Source organism: Nycticebus coucang, chromosome 2 (assembly GCF_027406575.1).
Source record: "Nycticebus coucang isolate mNycCou1 chromosome 2, mNycCou1.pri, whole genome shotgun sequence".
Classification (NCBI taxonomy): Eukaryota; Metazoa; Chordata; class Mammalia; order Primates; family Lorisidae; genus Nycticebus; species Nycticebus coucang.
Window position 1 is genome coordinate 134067839 of NC_069781.1, and position 16193 is coordinate 134084031.

At 37.1% G+C, this 16193-nt stretch overlaps 1 protein-coding gene across 7 annotated transcripts in view; it reads left to right on the forward strand.

The window, feature by feature from the left end:
* Positions 1-16193, forward strand: part of TJP1 (tight junction protein 1) — a 274852-nt gene that overhangs the window by 178045 nt on the left and 80614 nt on the right. For all 7 annotated transcript variants that reach the window (XM_053581948.1, XM_053581949.1, XM_053581950.1 and 4 more), the window contains one exon: positions 10876-10932. In XM_053581948.1, the coding sequence (XP_053437923.1) occupies positions 10876-10932 (57 nt within the window). The remainder of the gene's footprint in view (positions 1-10875; positions 10933-16193) is intronic.

Consider the following 16193-nt stretch of genomic DNA (forward strand, 5'->3'; position numbering starts at 1 on the left):
CAGCTCTTGCTCAGCTTTAGCTGATTGCTGTCCTGGAGAATGGTGAGCCAGATCTTCCAGTTTTTCAAGAGGTTGTAAATCTGGATTTTCTTTTTTTTTTTTTTTTTTGGAGACAGAGTTTCACTCCATGTGGCTGCACAGCTCACAGCAACCTCCAACTCCTGAGCTTAGGCGATTCTCTTGTCTCAGCCTCCCAGTAGCTGGGACTACAGGCACCCACCACAACACCTGGTTATTTTTTGTTGCAGTTTGGCCAGGGCTGGATTTGAACCTGTTACCCTAGGTATATGGGCCAGTGCCCTACTCACTGAGCCACAGGTGCCACCGTAAATCTGGATTTTCATGTAAATTACCCTGATTTAAATCTTGCTAGTTGGTTTAATTGTTTATATCATTTATGAATTACTCTGAAGGGTACCCTATATAAACACCATCCACCTTTCGGTAGGCCAGATCCTGCACAAAGAGAGATCAAGTATAATAAGGACTGAAAGATTATCATTGAGTAACCCTAAGGTTTTGTCACTTTGTGAGTTTAGGCGTTGGAATCTGAATGTTGGGTCAAACACTTAATAGCTGTTTTTTCATCTATAAAAAAATGTAGATATAAAATGCAACAGTAATCGCAGGGTTGCTCTAGGCTCAGCACCTACTAAGCTATGAAATTATGTTAGCTGTGCCTTCTGAAACATTTTTTACTGTCAGAGAAGAGACACGTGGGGATTATAGTTACCTGTGCACACACACGTACATTCATCCCTACATTTATCCATTTTTTTATTACTGTACAAAAGTCACCTGTAGGTAATAGAGAAGTTCCATAAACTCCTGAGATACTTTTTTTATTTTTATTTTTTGTTTTTTTTGAGATTAGGGTCTTGCTCTGTCTCCCAGGCTAGAGTGCAGTGGCATCATCATAGCTGACAGCAGCCTCAGACTCTGGGTTCAGGTTCCCCTATTGCCTCAAGCTCCCGAGTAGCTGGGACTACGGGCGCGTGCATTACCGCGTCTGGCTGGCTAAGATACTTTGGAAAAATTATTTCAGTGGCTTTAAGAAAGAGATACAGTCTGATGGATTAGGCAATAGAGATTAAAGATTGTACCAAATCCAGCGTACCTGACTCAGTTTGGATATCCACCTAATGCGATGAAGGGTTCATTAGCAAGTTCTGTTCAGTTTTTACCTGCTGAGAACTTTGCATCTTCACACGTGCCATCTCTGCTTTTCTACCATTACATTCCTCCTCCCCTTCTCTTACACACACACCCTGGAAGAGCCTTCTACTCTAGTATCACACCCCCTATTCCCCTGACATTCTGTTTTTCTAAAATAATCTTTTCAAAATGAAAAATTTGATCCCCCTGCTCCCTAGTCCATACACATACACACGCTCATCCTAAAATCCCTAGGCCTCTCAGTTGCCTTCAGAGCAAAAGATGAAAATCTTCAGCACAGTGGACTGGCGGCCCTGTCCTGCTTCTCCTGCTTCTCTCCTTCTCAAGCACTGTACTCTTTTTAGTTCATGGCACTCGTTTTTTGAGTTTCTCACATGGCACTGTTTTTCTTTTCCTTCATAGTTCTTGTTTAAGCCTGTGCTTATATATTTAGTCATGAAATTTCTCTGTCATCTAGTTCTCACATTAGACTATGTACTCCGTAAGAACTAAGAACTAAGCATTTGATCTTTTTAATTCATTGTAGTGAAGATACCCATAATCCTTACAGTCAAGTTAACTCTGTTGAATTTTTATAATGTAACATTAAACAAATCATGGGTGTGTGCAGATTGATGAATTTTCAAAGTGAATACACTTGTTTGCCCATCACCTGGATACAACCCCCCTCCCCCGCCACCTTCTTGCCCTTGCACTCACTACAAACACAAAGTAACCTTCTTTTGACTTTAAATTTTATTTATTTTTAATATTTAAAAAAATTTTAAAAAACCTACAGCACCCAGTATTCCCAGACTTTAAAGTTAGAGATGGGGTCTTGGTCTATCACCCAGACATGGAGAGAGCAGTGGCAGGCTCATAGCTCACTGCAACCTGAAACTCTGAGGCTGCCTCAGCCTCCTGTGTACCTAGGACTATAGATGCACACCACCACACCTAGTTAATTTTATATTTTGTAGAGATAGGGTCTCACTGTGTTGTCCCGGCTGATCTTGAACTCCTGGGCTCAGGCGAGCCTTCTGCCTTGGCTGGGATTACAGGCCTGAACCACCATCTCCAGTTCTGACTTGTAACAATATAGATCACTTTTGCCTCTTCTTTGTTTTGTTATTAAAAAATGAAATTTACCACTTTTCATGGGTTATAAAGTTCGTGTGTTTAGTTATAGAATATATAAAAAATGAAATACAACTCAGAAATTGAGCTTTTTTCCTGTGAGCATATAAATATGCTTGTTAAACAAAATTGGTATCTTGCTGCATTTTTATATACCATTATAACATTTTTCTTCAGACTTTATTTTGAAATATTAGATTTACTGAAAAGTTAGTCTTTTTTCCCTGCTTCTTCAGTATAGTTACAGTGTTCATTTGTGGCATAGTTATGTTTGTTATTGTTCCATTTTTTATTCTTTTCCTTCTACCATATCCTTGTTGGTGTTAATAGGTTTTCTTTTTTTGATTTGTGAAGGATATATCATGAAATGACACTGTACTCTAAGAGTCAAAGCTACACAAAAAGATAGACTCAAAGAAACATCACTCCCTCTTCGTCCCTGTTACCCCATTCCCTTTCTTCTCCTTCCCCCCTGAAAAAATGAAAGGACTTTTATCCGTCTTCAGCTATTAGAAAAATTCCATACCTAAAAATGGTTTTATTTTTGCTAACTGGGAAGTACACTAGATTTTAAGTTTCCTGTAGTGTTTGTTATTACCTGTCCCTAATGGGGATTTTCAGTATTTATAGTGAACATAATAGTAACTTTTAAGCTGATATCTTTCTCTCTGATTTTAGGACAATAGCTAATATAGCAACTTACCTGTGGACTTAGTTTTTCCCGAACTTCCAGCTTTGATCAACCAAAAAATTCCAAGTCTACTGTGTCTTCTAACTTTTAATATTTCCTAATCATTTTCATCTCATCGTTTGTCTTCTAAATTGTTAACGAGGGGTGGACAAAATAATTTATTTGTAAATTTAACTGTTGTTGAGTATGATGGGGTATTGCATACTAAGTTTACTTAATTTCTAGGGTGACTTTCATCCCATAGTTGCTGCAGTTTTATTTTGATCATTATTTTCTTGTGCTTAATGAATTTTATTGAATTGTGAGTATCTCCGGACCTCTCTTATTGGATTTTAGATTGATCTTTTTTACCACTTCTTGGACATCTCTATTTTGAGAAATTAAATGACAGATCTTCAAATTAATCCAAATATATCTGTTTTCCTCTACCTTTTATAACAATACATATGCTGTTCTCTTCCATTTGTACAGTTCTGAATAGAGTTTATAGTTACATAATTGAAACTTCAGTAAAGGGCAGAAGCCATTTGTTTTATTTACTAATAGTTATGTGTACTTCTTAAGTTCCTGGCTTAGCTTTATTGCAATAGGTGATCTTGCTTTCTATTTTGGATGGAAAAAAGCCAAAAACAAGAAACCCCAAAACTATGGATTACAGAAGAAATCAGAAATGGTGCAGGGGAGCAGCTTTGCTGAAAAAAGGCACCAGAGAGGTCACCAGCATGTTCCAACTCCCAGTACTGCTTGATTCCCTGCTGGGGTACGGGGCATCGTCACGGTGTTCAGCGCTGTTTGAGAGGTGGTGCCCAGTAATCCACTCCGGGTGCATATACTTCAGATTTAAGGTCTGACAGTTTTTTTAAATTCATACAAATTTTATTTTATGATAAAAGGTGTGATACTTTGCAATATCAGATAAATAAAGTATATTGATCTCAAAAATTCAGAGAACTTAAGTTTTTACATTTTATTTTGGTGTGTTCTCTGAACAATAAATGATAATATTGTTTTAGCTTAATTGGTTTTTCACGTGTCCTTACTGGCTGCTGCTTTTCAAATTTCTTTGGTTCTTCCTTTCCCTCCATAAAATATTGGTAGTCCACAGTCTGTCGTCTCAGTCCTTTGCTCACTGGATCTTTTCTTTTGGCTTCAATACTATTACCTCGTCTGCTTCTTGGCGGTCCTTGTCTACTCCACATCTCAGTCTGGATCATCAGACCTGTATATCTAACTGCCTGCTGCCCTATCTCTGTCATGGTAGTTCCACAGGCACCTTGAATTAAGCATGTCTAAAACTGAATTTGTAATCTTTTTCTCCTCCTGCTTATACTCAGCTGCCCACTTCAGAAACCTAAGGGCCACTTTGAACTCTTCTTCACTTTTACTTTAACTTTCTAAACTGATCTCCTTTCCTCAAATTTGTCTTCTGTGTTACAGTCTTCAGAATGAATTCTGACTGTGTCATTTCATTGTCTAAAATTCTGTAGTGTTTCCCTGTTGTGTTCAAGTCCTTGGCATTAGGTTACGAGGCCCATTGTAATCTGGTACCTTTGCACCTTCTCTTCTTACCCTCCTCCGCCTGTTACACGTTCTGTACAACTCCAGTCCCACTAAAGCCAGCGTCGTGCGCAGCACCACACAGTCTTGCTGACAAGCTTTCTCTTCTCCGGAAACATCTTTCCCCACTTTTTTGCATCCTTGGGGAGCTGATTTCTGCTCGTCATAGCAGACCGAGTCTTCTTCCATCCTCCATGACACCTCTTGTATACCATTTATCTTGTGTTCTGAGTTGCTTCTTGAGCCCATAGGGCTTCAGAACATTTACCATATTTACAAAACGTTTGCTGAATAAATGAATGGGTTTTTCAAGTTATAGCCATAAGGATTGTAAAATTTAACTGGCTGTACATTTAGATGCAATGTAAGGAGTTCTTTCATTTGCCATATACTTGTATTATATATTGTTTTGGATTTGGTTTTCTCCCAGTTGTAGGTTCATCTTTTCTCCTCAGTTCTTGTGCCCTCAGTCTTTCCCATTCCTTTTGTAATCAGTCCTAAAGGACAGTGAAACTGCCTCCTATTGGGATCTGAAGTTTTGGCAGGAAGCCCTTCAGAGTTGGTGATCTGAGTAGTGTCTTTGCCAGCTGGAACTTAGAACAAAGAAACCAAACAAACTCTTGGCAGATTCTGAAATGCAGCTTTTTGCTTCTTTGGAAGTTGTGATTCTAGTCAGTTGATGCTGACTTAGAAATGTACGCAGAACTCGGAATCCACCAGCCATGTCTTGTAGTCACTTTGGATGCCTGCAGTGCTTCACTATTTATTGAATTTGTAGCCTGTTTATTGTAATTGTAGTCTTAATAGAGTTTTGGAGCTGGAAAGGTCTCTTTATTTGAGATAATTTCATCCAGTTCCCTCATTTTATAGGTGAGAAAGCTAACGTCACATTTCTAGTCAGAGACAGATTTGGGCTGTGGTCTCATTATTTCCGTCTAGTTCATTTTCTGTTTAAAGCATCTTTCAGAGTTACAAGGGAATGATAATGCTAGAATCACACTTAGAGAAATAATACATTTTCCTTTTGGTCTCCTGCAAGCTTAAATGCTTTGGGAATAAGACTGGGAATAGAAGATTATTGTGCAAGTTATGCAATTATTCATTCTGCATTTTTAATTAAGAAAAGTGAGAAGCAAGTTTACAATAAGAATATTAAGTTATAAAAATAATTGATTTCAATAAGTAATAGATGAATGTGATTAAAAGACTCAGTGAAAAAGACACTACCCCACCCTGGTTTTCATGGCTCCATCTCAGAGGCCACTTGTTTCTTAGGTCTTCTTTCAAAGGAATGATGCTTTCAAAAGGTGCTTTTTCTAAAGCATCAGAAATCCTTAGTGGTTAATGAACACTTTTTTTCTTTATGGAATGCTCATGAAAATAGTGCTTAAAAAATTTGGTGATACTACAACATAAATGTTTTTTATCAGCGGTTTTCAACCTGTGGTCACAACCCACAGGAACTATATTAAAGGGCCACGGCATTAGGAAGGTTGAAAACCACTGTTTTATAACAATTTTAGCTTCCAGTTGTGAGTGATTTACTAGAAGGAGCTCCTTAGTTTTCTCCCCAGTGTTTCACTTATGATCACTTTTAAATATATATAACAAGTTTGAAAGAAGTTTACAAAGGATCCTTGAACCTCGGCCACTGAGATTCTGCCATTTTCATTTTACTGTATCTGCGTTATCACGTGTCTGTGTGTTCACCCCTTTGTCTCTCCCTTGGTTCATTCAGAACACAGGAGGACTGCCTGGTTACACGAATAGCCGGGGTCAGAATTATGCTGCTTTTGCCATTGAAACAAATGAAATAGTTGAGAGTACAGAGAGATGACATGGTCCATGGCTTAAAACTAGGAATAATTTTTCTGTTGATTTAAAAAAAAAATGAATGGTAAGACATGGTAACTCACTTATGTTATGGATTAAATTGGTTTGTGGCTGGTCAGAAGTCTGACTAACCACTCCTGATGTTCTCTGTTACCTCCTGGTGTTTAGGTCTCCCTTCAGGTAAATCAAACTAACAAAGCTGTGTTTGACTTTAACATATGAGTGAGCTATTGTGTTACCCTTCTGGGGAAGCTGGTTATGCACTTTTCTAATTCCCCCCCACACATACACCTTATTGATTTGGTGTAGAATGCTGAGAATAATTATGTTTTAGTGTTTTAATTTTTTCCCCTTAACTTGCACGAACAAAATTGCACTTTTTTTGGGAAACTGTATAAGAAGACCTTAATGTATACATTTCTTACTAATGGTAGAATAAACTTTGTGTGTGTGTGTATAGTTTTTGGCCAGGGCTGGGTTTGAACCTGCCACCTCCGGCATATGGGGCCGGCGCCCTACTCCTTTGAGTCACAGGCGCTACCCAGAATAAACATTTTTTAATATTAACAATATAAAATAAACTTGACCATTACTTGATTTTCCTTACAGTCAAATTAAAAATAGTACAGATGTTTCTCAGGGCACAGTGGGGCTGCATCTCAGTAATTAAACCCATCATAAATTGAAAATACCATAAGTTGAAACGTGTTTAATAGACCTGACCCCAAACATAATCGTTTAGCACAGCCTACCATAAACATGCTAAGAATCTTAGATTTTAGCCTACAGTTGGGCAAAATCATCTAACATAAAAGCCTGTTTTATAATAAAATGTTGAATATATCACATCATTTATTGAATGCTGTACTGAAAGTGAAGAACAGAATGATCGTATGAGCACCATCAGAAAGTTGACATGGTGGTGCCTGTAGCTTAGTGGGTAGGACATCGGCCACATACACTGAGGCTGGCAGGTTCAAACCCAGCCAGGGCCAGCTAAACAACCGCAAGAACAACAACAAAAATATAGTCGGGGGTTCTGGCGGGTGCCTGTGGTCCCAGCTGCTTGGGAGGCTGAGGCAAGAGAATCACTTAAACCCAAGAGTTTGAGGTTGCTGTGAGCTGTGGCATCGCAGAACTCCACTAAGGGCGACATAGTAAGATTCTGCCTTAAAAAAAAAAAAAAGTCGACATAGCGTTATGTTGACCTGTTGTAAATTATGGACTGTCTGTTGCAGTTTCAAGTAGGAATGCGACTTTATGAATATGGTTTAAAATACCTTGCTAGTTTGTTCTGATTGGGAATGAAGAATAGTAAACTAAGAGAACAAAACACCTGATGGAAAAAAATGTCATTTACAATCCCCTGCACTTCATGTATCCCTTCAGCCTTCTGTTCCTACTCATTAAACATTTTTATATCCTGCCCCCCACACCATTGAGTGAATATCCCAATTGATTAATATTCTTTTTACAAAATGGAAAACTATGTTCATTAAAAACCATAGGGAGGATGATAAACTATGTCGTTTATATATGGGAGACTATGGCATATATCAAGGAGAATAAATGCATATTGTCAGATCACTTTCAGTTTGGTCTGATAGGAAAAGTATTAAAAAGTCAGTTAAGCAATGTCACCGGTTAATGAAGTAGATGCTGAAAAGATGAGCTTTGAGCTGTGCAAGCCATTCTCATTCTTAATGTTATCTGAGATTTGACAAACTGGTAATTGCTGATATTTTTATCATGTATATTTTAGGGGGACCTTTGGTTTAGCAGATTTACTTATATCATCATTGCTTCTTGTTGATGGAAGAGTGTTTTTTAATGGTTTAAATCCCAGTCAGTTTTTGTTAAAAAACAAAACATCTTTGTTTCCAGCAGAGATCTCATTAAAGGGAGGTTTTGCTGCTCTTGATTGGAAGATTGAAACAAAATGCTGGTGAGGTTGGCAGTTCTTATCTGTGGGAATGAACAGAGAGATCCTTTCTCTCTCACTCTCTTATTCATCTAGCAGGAAAGTTAATCTAGTTGCTTTGAATTTAGGAAAGCAGGCTTTCTTCATAGGGATTTCTTTTCTAAAATGGTATTAATTGTCAATTAAAGTTGCTGTGGGAAAGGAGAAATGGGTTCATGGCACCCATGGATAACTTATTCTCATGATGCTGAATGACAGAAGGGTAACAGATTTGAAATAGGCATTTATAACAGTGGGTGATGACTCATGTTCTGAGAATGCCATGCTCAGCTTTCTCCCCTTTCAACCTACCTTTTGATAACTGAGAATGGTGTGTGTTTGTTTTTGAGACAGAGCCTCACTATATTGCCCTCAGTAGGAGTGCTGTGGTGTCACAGCTCACAGCAACCTTAAACTTTTGTGCTTAAGTGATTCTCTTGCCTCAGCCTCTCAGGTAGCTGTGAGCTACAGGCACCGAGGCCTGAAAAAAAAATTTTTTTTTTTTTTAATTTATTTGTAAAATTTTACAAATATATAAAATTTTTCTTCATTCTTCTTATGAAGAAGAATTCCATGGCAATTGCAACAGCAAAAATAAACAAATGGGACTTAATGAAACTGAAAAGCTTCTGTACAGCTAAGGAAACAACAACCAAAACGGACAACCAACCTTCAGAATGGGAAAAGGTATTTGCATATTATGAATCGGACAAAAACTGTATAACTAGGATCTATAGAGAACTCAATTAACAAAAAACCCCCAACAATTCCATGTATCACTAGGCAAGAGACATGAATAGAACCTTCTCTAAAAGAAGACAGAAGAATGGCTAACAAAAATAAGAAAAAATGCTCATCGTCCCTAATCAGCGGAGAAATGCAAATCAAAACCACCCTGAGATGTGACCTAACCCCAGTGAGAATGGTCTATATCGCAAAGTCTCAAAGCTACAGATGCTGACGTGGATGTGGAGAGAAGGGAACACTTTTACACTGCTGGTGGGACTGCAAACTAATACAACTTTTTTGGAAGGAAATATGGAGAACCCTCAAAGAATTCAGGCTAGACCTCCCATTTGATCCTTCAGTCCCATTACTGGGCATCTCCCCAGAAGGAAAAAAATCCTTTTATCATGCACTAGACTGTTTATTGCAGCTCAATTTACAATCACCAAAATGTGGAAACATCCTAAATGCACCTCAACCGAGGAATGGATTAACAAGCTGTGGTATATGTACACCATGGAATGCTATTCAGCCACTAAAAAAAGATGGAGAATTTACAGCCTTTGTATTAACCCAGATGGAAGTGGAGCACATTATTCTTAGTAAACCATCTCAAGAATGGAGAAGCATGAATCCTAAGTATTCTGTTCTAATATGAAGGCAGTAGATGAGCTAATACAAGGGGGAGGGAGGGGAATTAATAAGTGGGGAGAGGGAAGGGAGGAAGGGGGTTGGGGGTTCACAGTGTATGGCACACCTCTTGGTGGCGGGATACAATTATAACAGGGACTTTATCTAACAAACGCAATCAGTGTAACCTAATTCTTTGTACCCTCAATGAATCCCAAACAATAAAAAATTTTTTTTATAATAAAACAATTTTATTTGTAAATAAATACATTTTTAGAGACCCCAGTTCCATAACATAGTAACATTAAGAGAGTGTGTTATTTAAGCTTCCAAGAGCAATTGACCCAATTTAAAAGAAATTTATTTTGAATTCATTAGCACTCATCCCATAGATAATTTATTTTCTACTCCAGTAAGGGTTTTATGACAGGAGGTGAAATTATGCTATGGTTTTGAGTAGGACCTATATTGGAGCTTTTATCACTTATGGTGATTCTTGGGGAAGAATTGAAGATTATTCATTTGCTTTTTAAAATTTTTTTGTGTGTACATGTATAAAAATATTAGATAAAGCTATTTTTTAATAGTTATAAATGAAGCTTAAGGTAATTCTGAAGTTAAACTAGGTGGAGTAGTGTGTTAATTAGTGGAGTATTGTGTTCAACTAGGTGTGTTTAATTGTGACCAACTCTATCAAATGGTCTTATCTGTCTCCTGAGCATGCATATTTATGATTGCTGTGTTCAGAGGTATTTAACTTTCCCTTCCTTTGCTGAATGTGAAGAATACCTTTAAATGTTTTGTGCCATTAAATATTTTTAAATAATGCTGTTGCAGTTTTTATCCTTTTCTGATGTTAAGTATAATGTTACAGAATTAGTTTAAATTCAGATTTCAGCTGCATGAAATGAATATAGAGCAGCATCTGTGCAGATTAAGTTAAAAACAAAGGAAGTTCCTGTGTGTAGTTTCCTATCTCTTAAAAGCAAACAAAAATCCTTCCATAATTACAAATCTCCCTTTCGAGTATCTCTAATGTTAATAGTCTGAACTTTGATATCTCAGTTTGCTAAACTATTTCGTGGATGTTTGTGTGTGTTTCTTTAAGGACATTTTCTAAATTTTTTTTTTTTTAAAGGACATTTTCTTAGAAGGTGAATGATTTGTTTTTCTTTTCCTTTATCAGAACATAGCCATGGAGGAAACAGCTATATGGGAACAACACACAGTGACACTTCACAGGGTAAGTTTCTGTTGCAGTAAATAATCTGTGTATGACTCAGGATACTGACAGCTTTTGAAAACAATAGGAGAAAGTCAGATGTCAGGAAGCTAAAAGGGGAGGTGGATTTTCTATATTTAAAATTAGTCACAAATTTTTTATTAAGATCAAAAATGAACATGATTGCTTTTTCATATATCTTTTTGGTTATCTTATTTTTATTTTCCAGAATATTACAGGGATACGAACGTTGTAATTACATAAATTGCTTTTGTACAGTTCGAGTCAGAGTTGTCAGTGTGCCCATCACCAGATAGTGTGTATTGGACCCAGTTGGGTCTTGAGTCGCCCCGCTCCCCTCCCCCTTCTCCTCTGCTTGACCTCCAGTGAGTGTTAGTTCCATACCTGCTCACAGAAGTCTTGGTCAGTGAGTTCCAAGTTAACCAGGAGTGTATCTGCTGCTGGTTTTCTATTCTTGTGATACATCACTTGAAAGAATGGTCTCCAGTTCCATCCAGGAACTCCATACAAGAGGTATTAGTTGACCATTCTTTTAAAATGACTAAGTAGTACTCCATGGTATCCACATACTATATCACATTTTATCAATCCACTCACATATTAATGGGCACTTGGATCGTTGCCACATCTTTGTGATTGTGAACTGTGCTGCTATAAATAGTTGAGTGCAGGTGGCTTTTTTCCCTTGGGTAAGTACCCAGTAGCTCTTTGAGGTAACCGTGTAGTACTTTCCACAGAGCGTGTACAGTTTGCCATCCCACCTCTCCACACCTATGCCAGCATCTGTTGTTTTTGGACCTCTTGGTAAAATCCATTCTCAACTGGAGTTAAGTGATTATCTCATTGTGGTTTTGATTTGCATTTCTGTTTTTACTTATGACTGAAAGTGATTTGTTTTTTAAAATTTTGAGTGATTAGGAAAAAGACTGTATATTAGTGTAAATTTTAAAGTGCTTCAACCTGTAAGTGTATATGCATATATTGTTAAATGTGAAGTGCAGAACTAAGCCAGGTTGTATGCATATTACAATACTAAAAGATACTTGATGGTTTGAAACTGGTGGACCCAAGCTGTTACTTAAATAATTGCAGACGAATAGAGTGGGATTAGTATTATGAGAACTTTGTCTGAAGGGACATTGCCCTGAATTTCAATCTTGCCTGTGCTTTTCTCTTGCTTTAGAAGTGGGCACGTGGGTCAGTCCCCTTCTGAAGCCTGGTTTGTACATGTTTACGTTGAGACTCACGACACCAGCTCATGTTTGCCACTTGATAAAGTTCCATACCTTCCCAAATTCTCTTTCCTCCCTTTAAAGGGAACTTATTCTGCTGATTACTCTCCTTCTTAAAGAATGTGCAGAAAGAGAGTAGAGAATATTTAAATGTAGGTTATACACTTTATATCAGCTGTGTCCATTATTAGGAAGATGGAAAGAGTTTGGAAAAGCAAGTCCCTGGACCCTGCCCTGATTATCTCATGAATGTTTAAATCTGTACATACTGATAGTAGGTAAATTAATTACTTAAAAAAACAGTGGTTTTCAGACAAAATACAGTTGGCTTTTTGGTGAAGGAAATCATTAAATAGTTCTAACCTTTAATTTATAAAGCTGAATATGGACTCCTTTTGTTTGAAATTGGTAATAGGTAGCATATATAACATGATTAAACATATAAAATAACTTTACACCTTAGGACTGTTTAATTGTTGTGATATTGATTAATTGGTATTATCCCATTTTTCTTAATACCTTTGTTATTGATATAATTTATATTCAGTAAAATTCATCTTTAGTATATAGTTCTGAGTTTTGACAAGCACATGTAGTCATACAGCCACCACCACAATTATAATATAAAACAATTCATTACCCTAAAACTTTCCCTCGTGCCCCATCCCCTCACCCCTAGCACTTACCACCACTGACAGGTTTTCTATTCCTGTGAATATCCTGTCAGGGGGTTCATGCCATCAGCATGTAGGCTCTGGAGGCTGACTTCTTACACTTCTCTGAGTGCATGAGGTTTCTCCATGATGCTGCTGTGTCGGTAGCTACTTCCTTCTCATTGCCGAGTAGCATTTTATTGTGTGAATGTGTAATAACTTGTTATTCATTCTCCAGTTGTGGTACATTTGGGTGTTCACAGTTTTTGGTGATTATGAATAAATGTGCTTTAATTGCAGGTTTTTTTGTGAATGTAATTTTTTCATTTCTCTTGGGTAATTACTTGAGTGGAGTTGCTATGGGTTGTATGGTAATGGTTTAATTTTATCAGAAAGGGCTGATAAGATGTTCAAAGGAAATGCTCATTGGAGAATTTTGGATTTCATATTTTCAGATTACAGATGTTCAACCTATATTATCAGATTTTTTTAAAAAATGTAGCTATTTTAATAGGTGTCTAGTGGAATCTCATTTTAGTAGTTTGGGTAACTACAGATTAATGATGCGCGTCTGTTGGGACGCTTGTTACCCACATATCTTCTTTGGTAACATGTTTTCACATCTTTTGTCCATTTTGAATTGGGTTGTTTTCTTATTATAGAGGTTTTTAAGACTGAGAAAGCATAAGGTAGAATTCACCTTGTGTTCAGTGTCCTTTGTCTGTTTTTTAATCAGGTTGCTTCTTTCTTTAGTTGAGTTGCAGGAGCTCTTTATATGCTGTGGATATTGACCTCCAGAATATTTGCAGACATTTGACTTGCAAATATCCTATTCCATGGGTTACATCTTTATTCTGTTGATTACCCTTTTTGGTACACAGAAATCACTGAGTTTTAAGAGGTGTATATATACTCAGGATGTAGAGGTCCTTTATCAGGTATCACTTTGTAAATATTTTTTTCCTAATCTGTGGTTTGCCTTTTTCTTCTTTTAACAGCATCTTTTGCAGAGGATAAGTTTCAAATTTTGATTAAGTCCAATTTGTTCATTTTTGCTTTTACTGATCATATTTTTGGTTTTGTATCTTAGAAGTCTTTGCCAAACCCAAGGGCACAAATATTTTTTTCTTGTGTTTCTTTTAAAAGTTTTGAGTTATATTTTGTTTGTGTAACAAGATATGGGCAGGGAATTTTTTTTATATTTATGTCCAATATTTTAAAGAACAATTTTGTGGAAAAGATTATTTTTTTCTCCATTTAATTGCCATTTGAATAGACGTTTCTTCAAGGAAGATGTTCACATGTACAATAAACACATGAAAAGTTACTCAGTACTATTAGCCATTAGGAAAATGTGTATCAGAAACCATGTGAGGTTCCCCTTCACACCTGCTAGAATGGTTCTACTGACAAAGACAGTAACCGATGGGGATGAGTTAGAGCCTTTATACAATGCTGATAGAACTGTAAGATGGTGTGGCCACCTCCTCAAAAGTTAGCCATAGACTTACCATGGGATCCGACAGTTCTGCTCCTAAGTATTTACTCCAGAGAAATGAAAGCAAATGGCCACATAATAAGTTATACACAAGAGTTGATGGCACCATTATTTTTAAGAGCTGGAAAGCAGAGATAACCCAGTTCTTTTTAGTTGCTGCTAACTAAGCAACATATAGTATAACCATACAATGGGAGTATATTTGGCAATAAACATAAGTGAAGTACTGATACATTTACAACATTGATGAACCTGAAAACACTGTGCTCAGTGGGAGAAGCTAGTCGTGCAGGACCACATGTTGCATAACTCCATCCCCAGGAAGTGTTCAGAGTAGGCAACAGAAGTAGATGGACATGGGAGTGTGGGTGCTCAGTGTGGAGGGATGAGGGCTAAAGATTAGGGAATTTCTTTTTAGGGTGATGAAAATATAAAATTGATTGCAGTGATAGTTGTACAACTGTCAGTATACTAAAAACCATGGAATTATACACTTTAAATGGTGACTGTTATGTGAATTATTGCTTAGTTAACGCTGTTCAAAGGGGCTGAAAATCTGCCTGTCTGTTGAGCAACCTGCTGCTGTCAGATAGAGAAGGTGAGTATTACGCTAAAGCAAGCATCTAGAATACAGGTTGTCTTAACTGATACAAGGTTATCGTTTACATATATGGAGTGCATTACAGATGTTTCAAACCTTTCACTTTATTTAATTATCTGTGAAATAGGTGGTAATCACTGCATGGAGTAAACTGATTCTCAGAAAGGTTAGTGAAATGCTGTAGTTAAACTGGAACTTGAGCCCAGGTTTGGACTCAGCATATAGTGCTTTTTCCAAGTTTAATTTTAAATTTCAAAATGTTGTGACATGTAATTTCTTTTGTTTTACTTTAAAATCACTAAGTGGGGTACCAGTGTTTCTGTTCCGTGGATGAATTGAGCAGTGCTGAAGTCAGGGCTTTTGGTGCGCGTGGCACCCAGTGGGCACATGTTGGTCCCTCTCTCCTCCCTTTTTAGTTCCCTGTCTCCTCCACACACTATATGACCCTTCCTTCCTGTTGTTTAGCTCCCACTTACTAGTAAAAATGCGTGCTGGTGGTTTTTTCATTCCCGGGATACTTCACTTACTGTAACATTCTGCAATGCTTTCCAAATTGCCAAAAGGCCTTACTCCATCCGTTTTTGTGGTTGAGTGGGGTTCTGCACATGTTGGTGTGTATGTCTCACATTTCCTTTTTTCACTCATCATGTGGCACTTAGGTTGATTTCATACCTTTGCAATTACAAATTTTGCTGTGATAAGCATTTGAGTGCAGGTATATTTTTGATATAATGACTTTTTTAGTTAGATACCCAGTACTGGGATTGCTGGATCAAATGGTGGGTCTGTTTTTTAGTTCTTTGAGTACCATATTGTTTTCCATAGAGATTGTACTAATTTACAGTCCCACCAACAGGATATAAGCATTCCTTTTTCACCACATCTATACCAACATCTGTTGTTTTTGATTTTTTAATGTCATTCTGAGAGGGGTAAGGTGGTTTCTCCTTGTGGTTTTAATTTGCATTTGCCTGATGGTTAGTGATGTTGAGCATTTTTACATGTGTTTATCTTCTTTTGTAGATTCTGTTCATGTCTTTGTCCACTTTTTAATAAGGTTATTTGGTTTTTTCTTGCTGATTTGAGTTCTTTTTTCTAGATTCTGAATATTATTATTCATAGGACATATATAGAATATAATTTCTGAAATTCAGAAGTTACAATTCTATTACATAAACTGTATGATGGTCACTGTGCATGCAATCAGATTAGTAAAATAAAAAATAGGAAAGTCAGTAAGGCAGGAGTCAGTGTTGTTAAATTTAGAGCATTGGTGA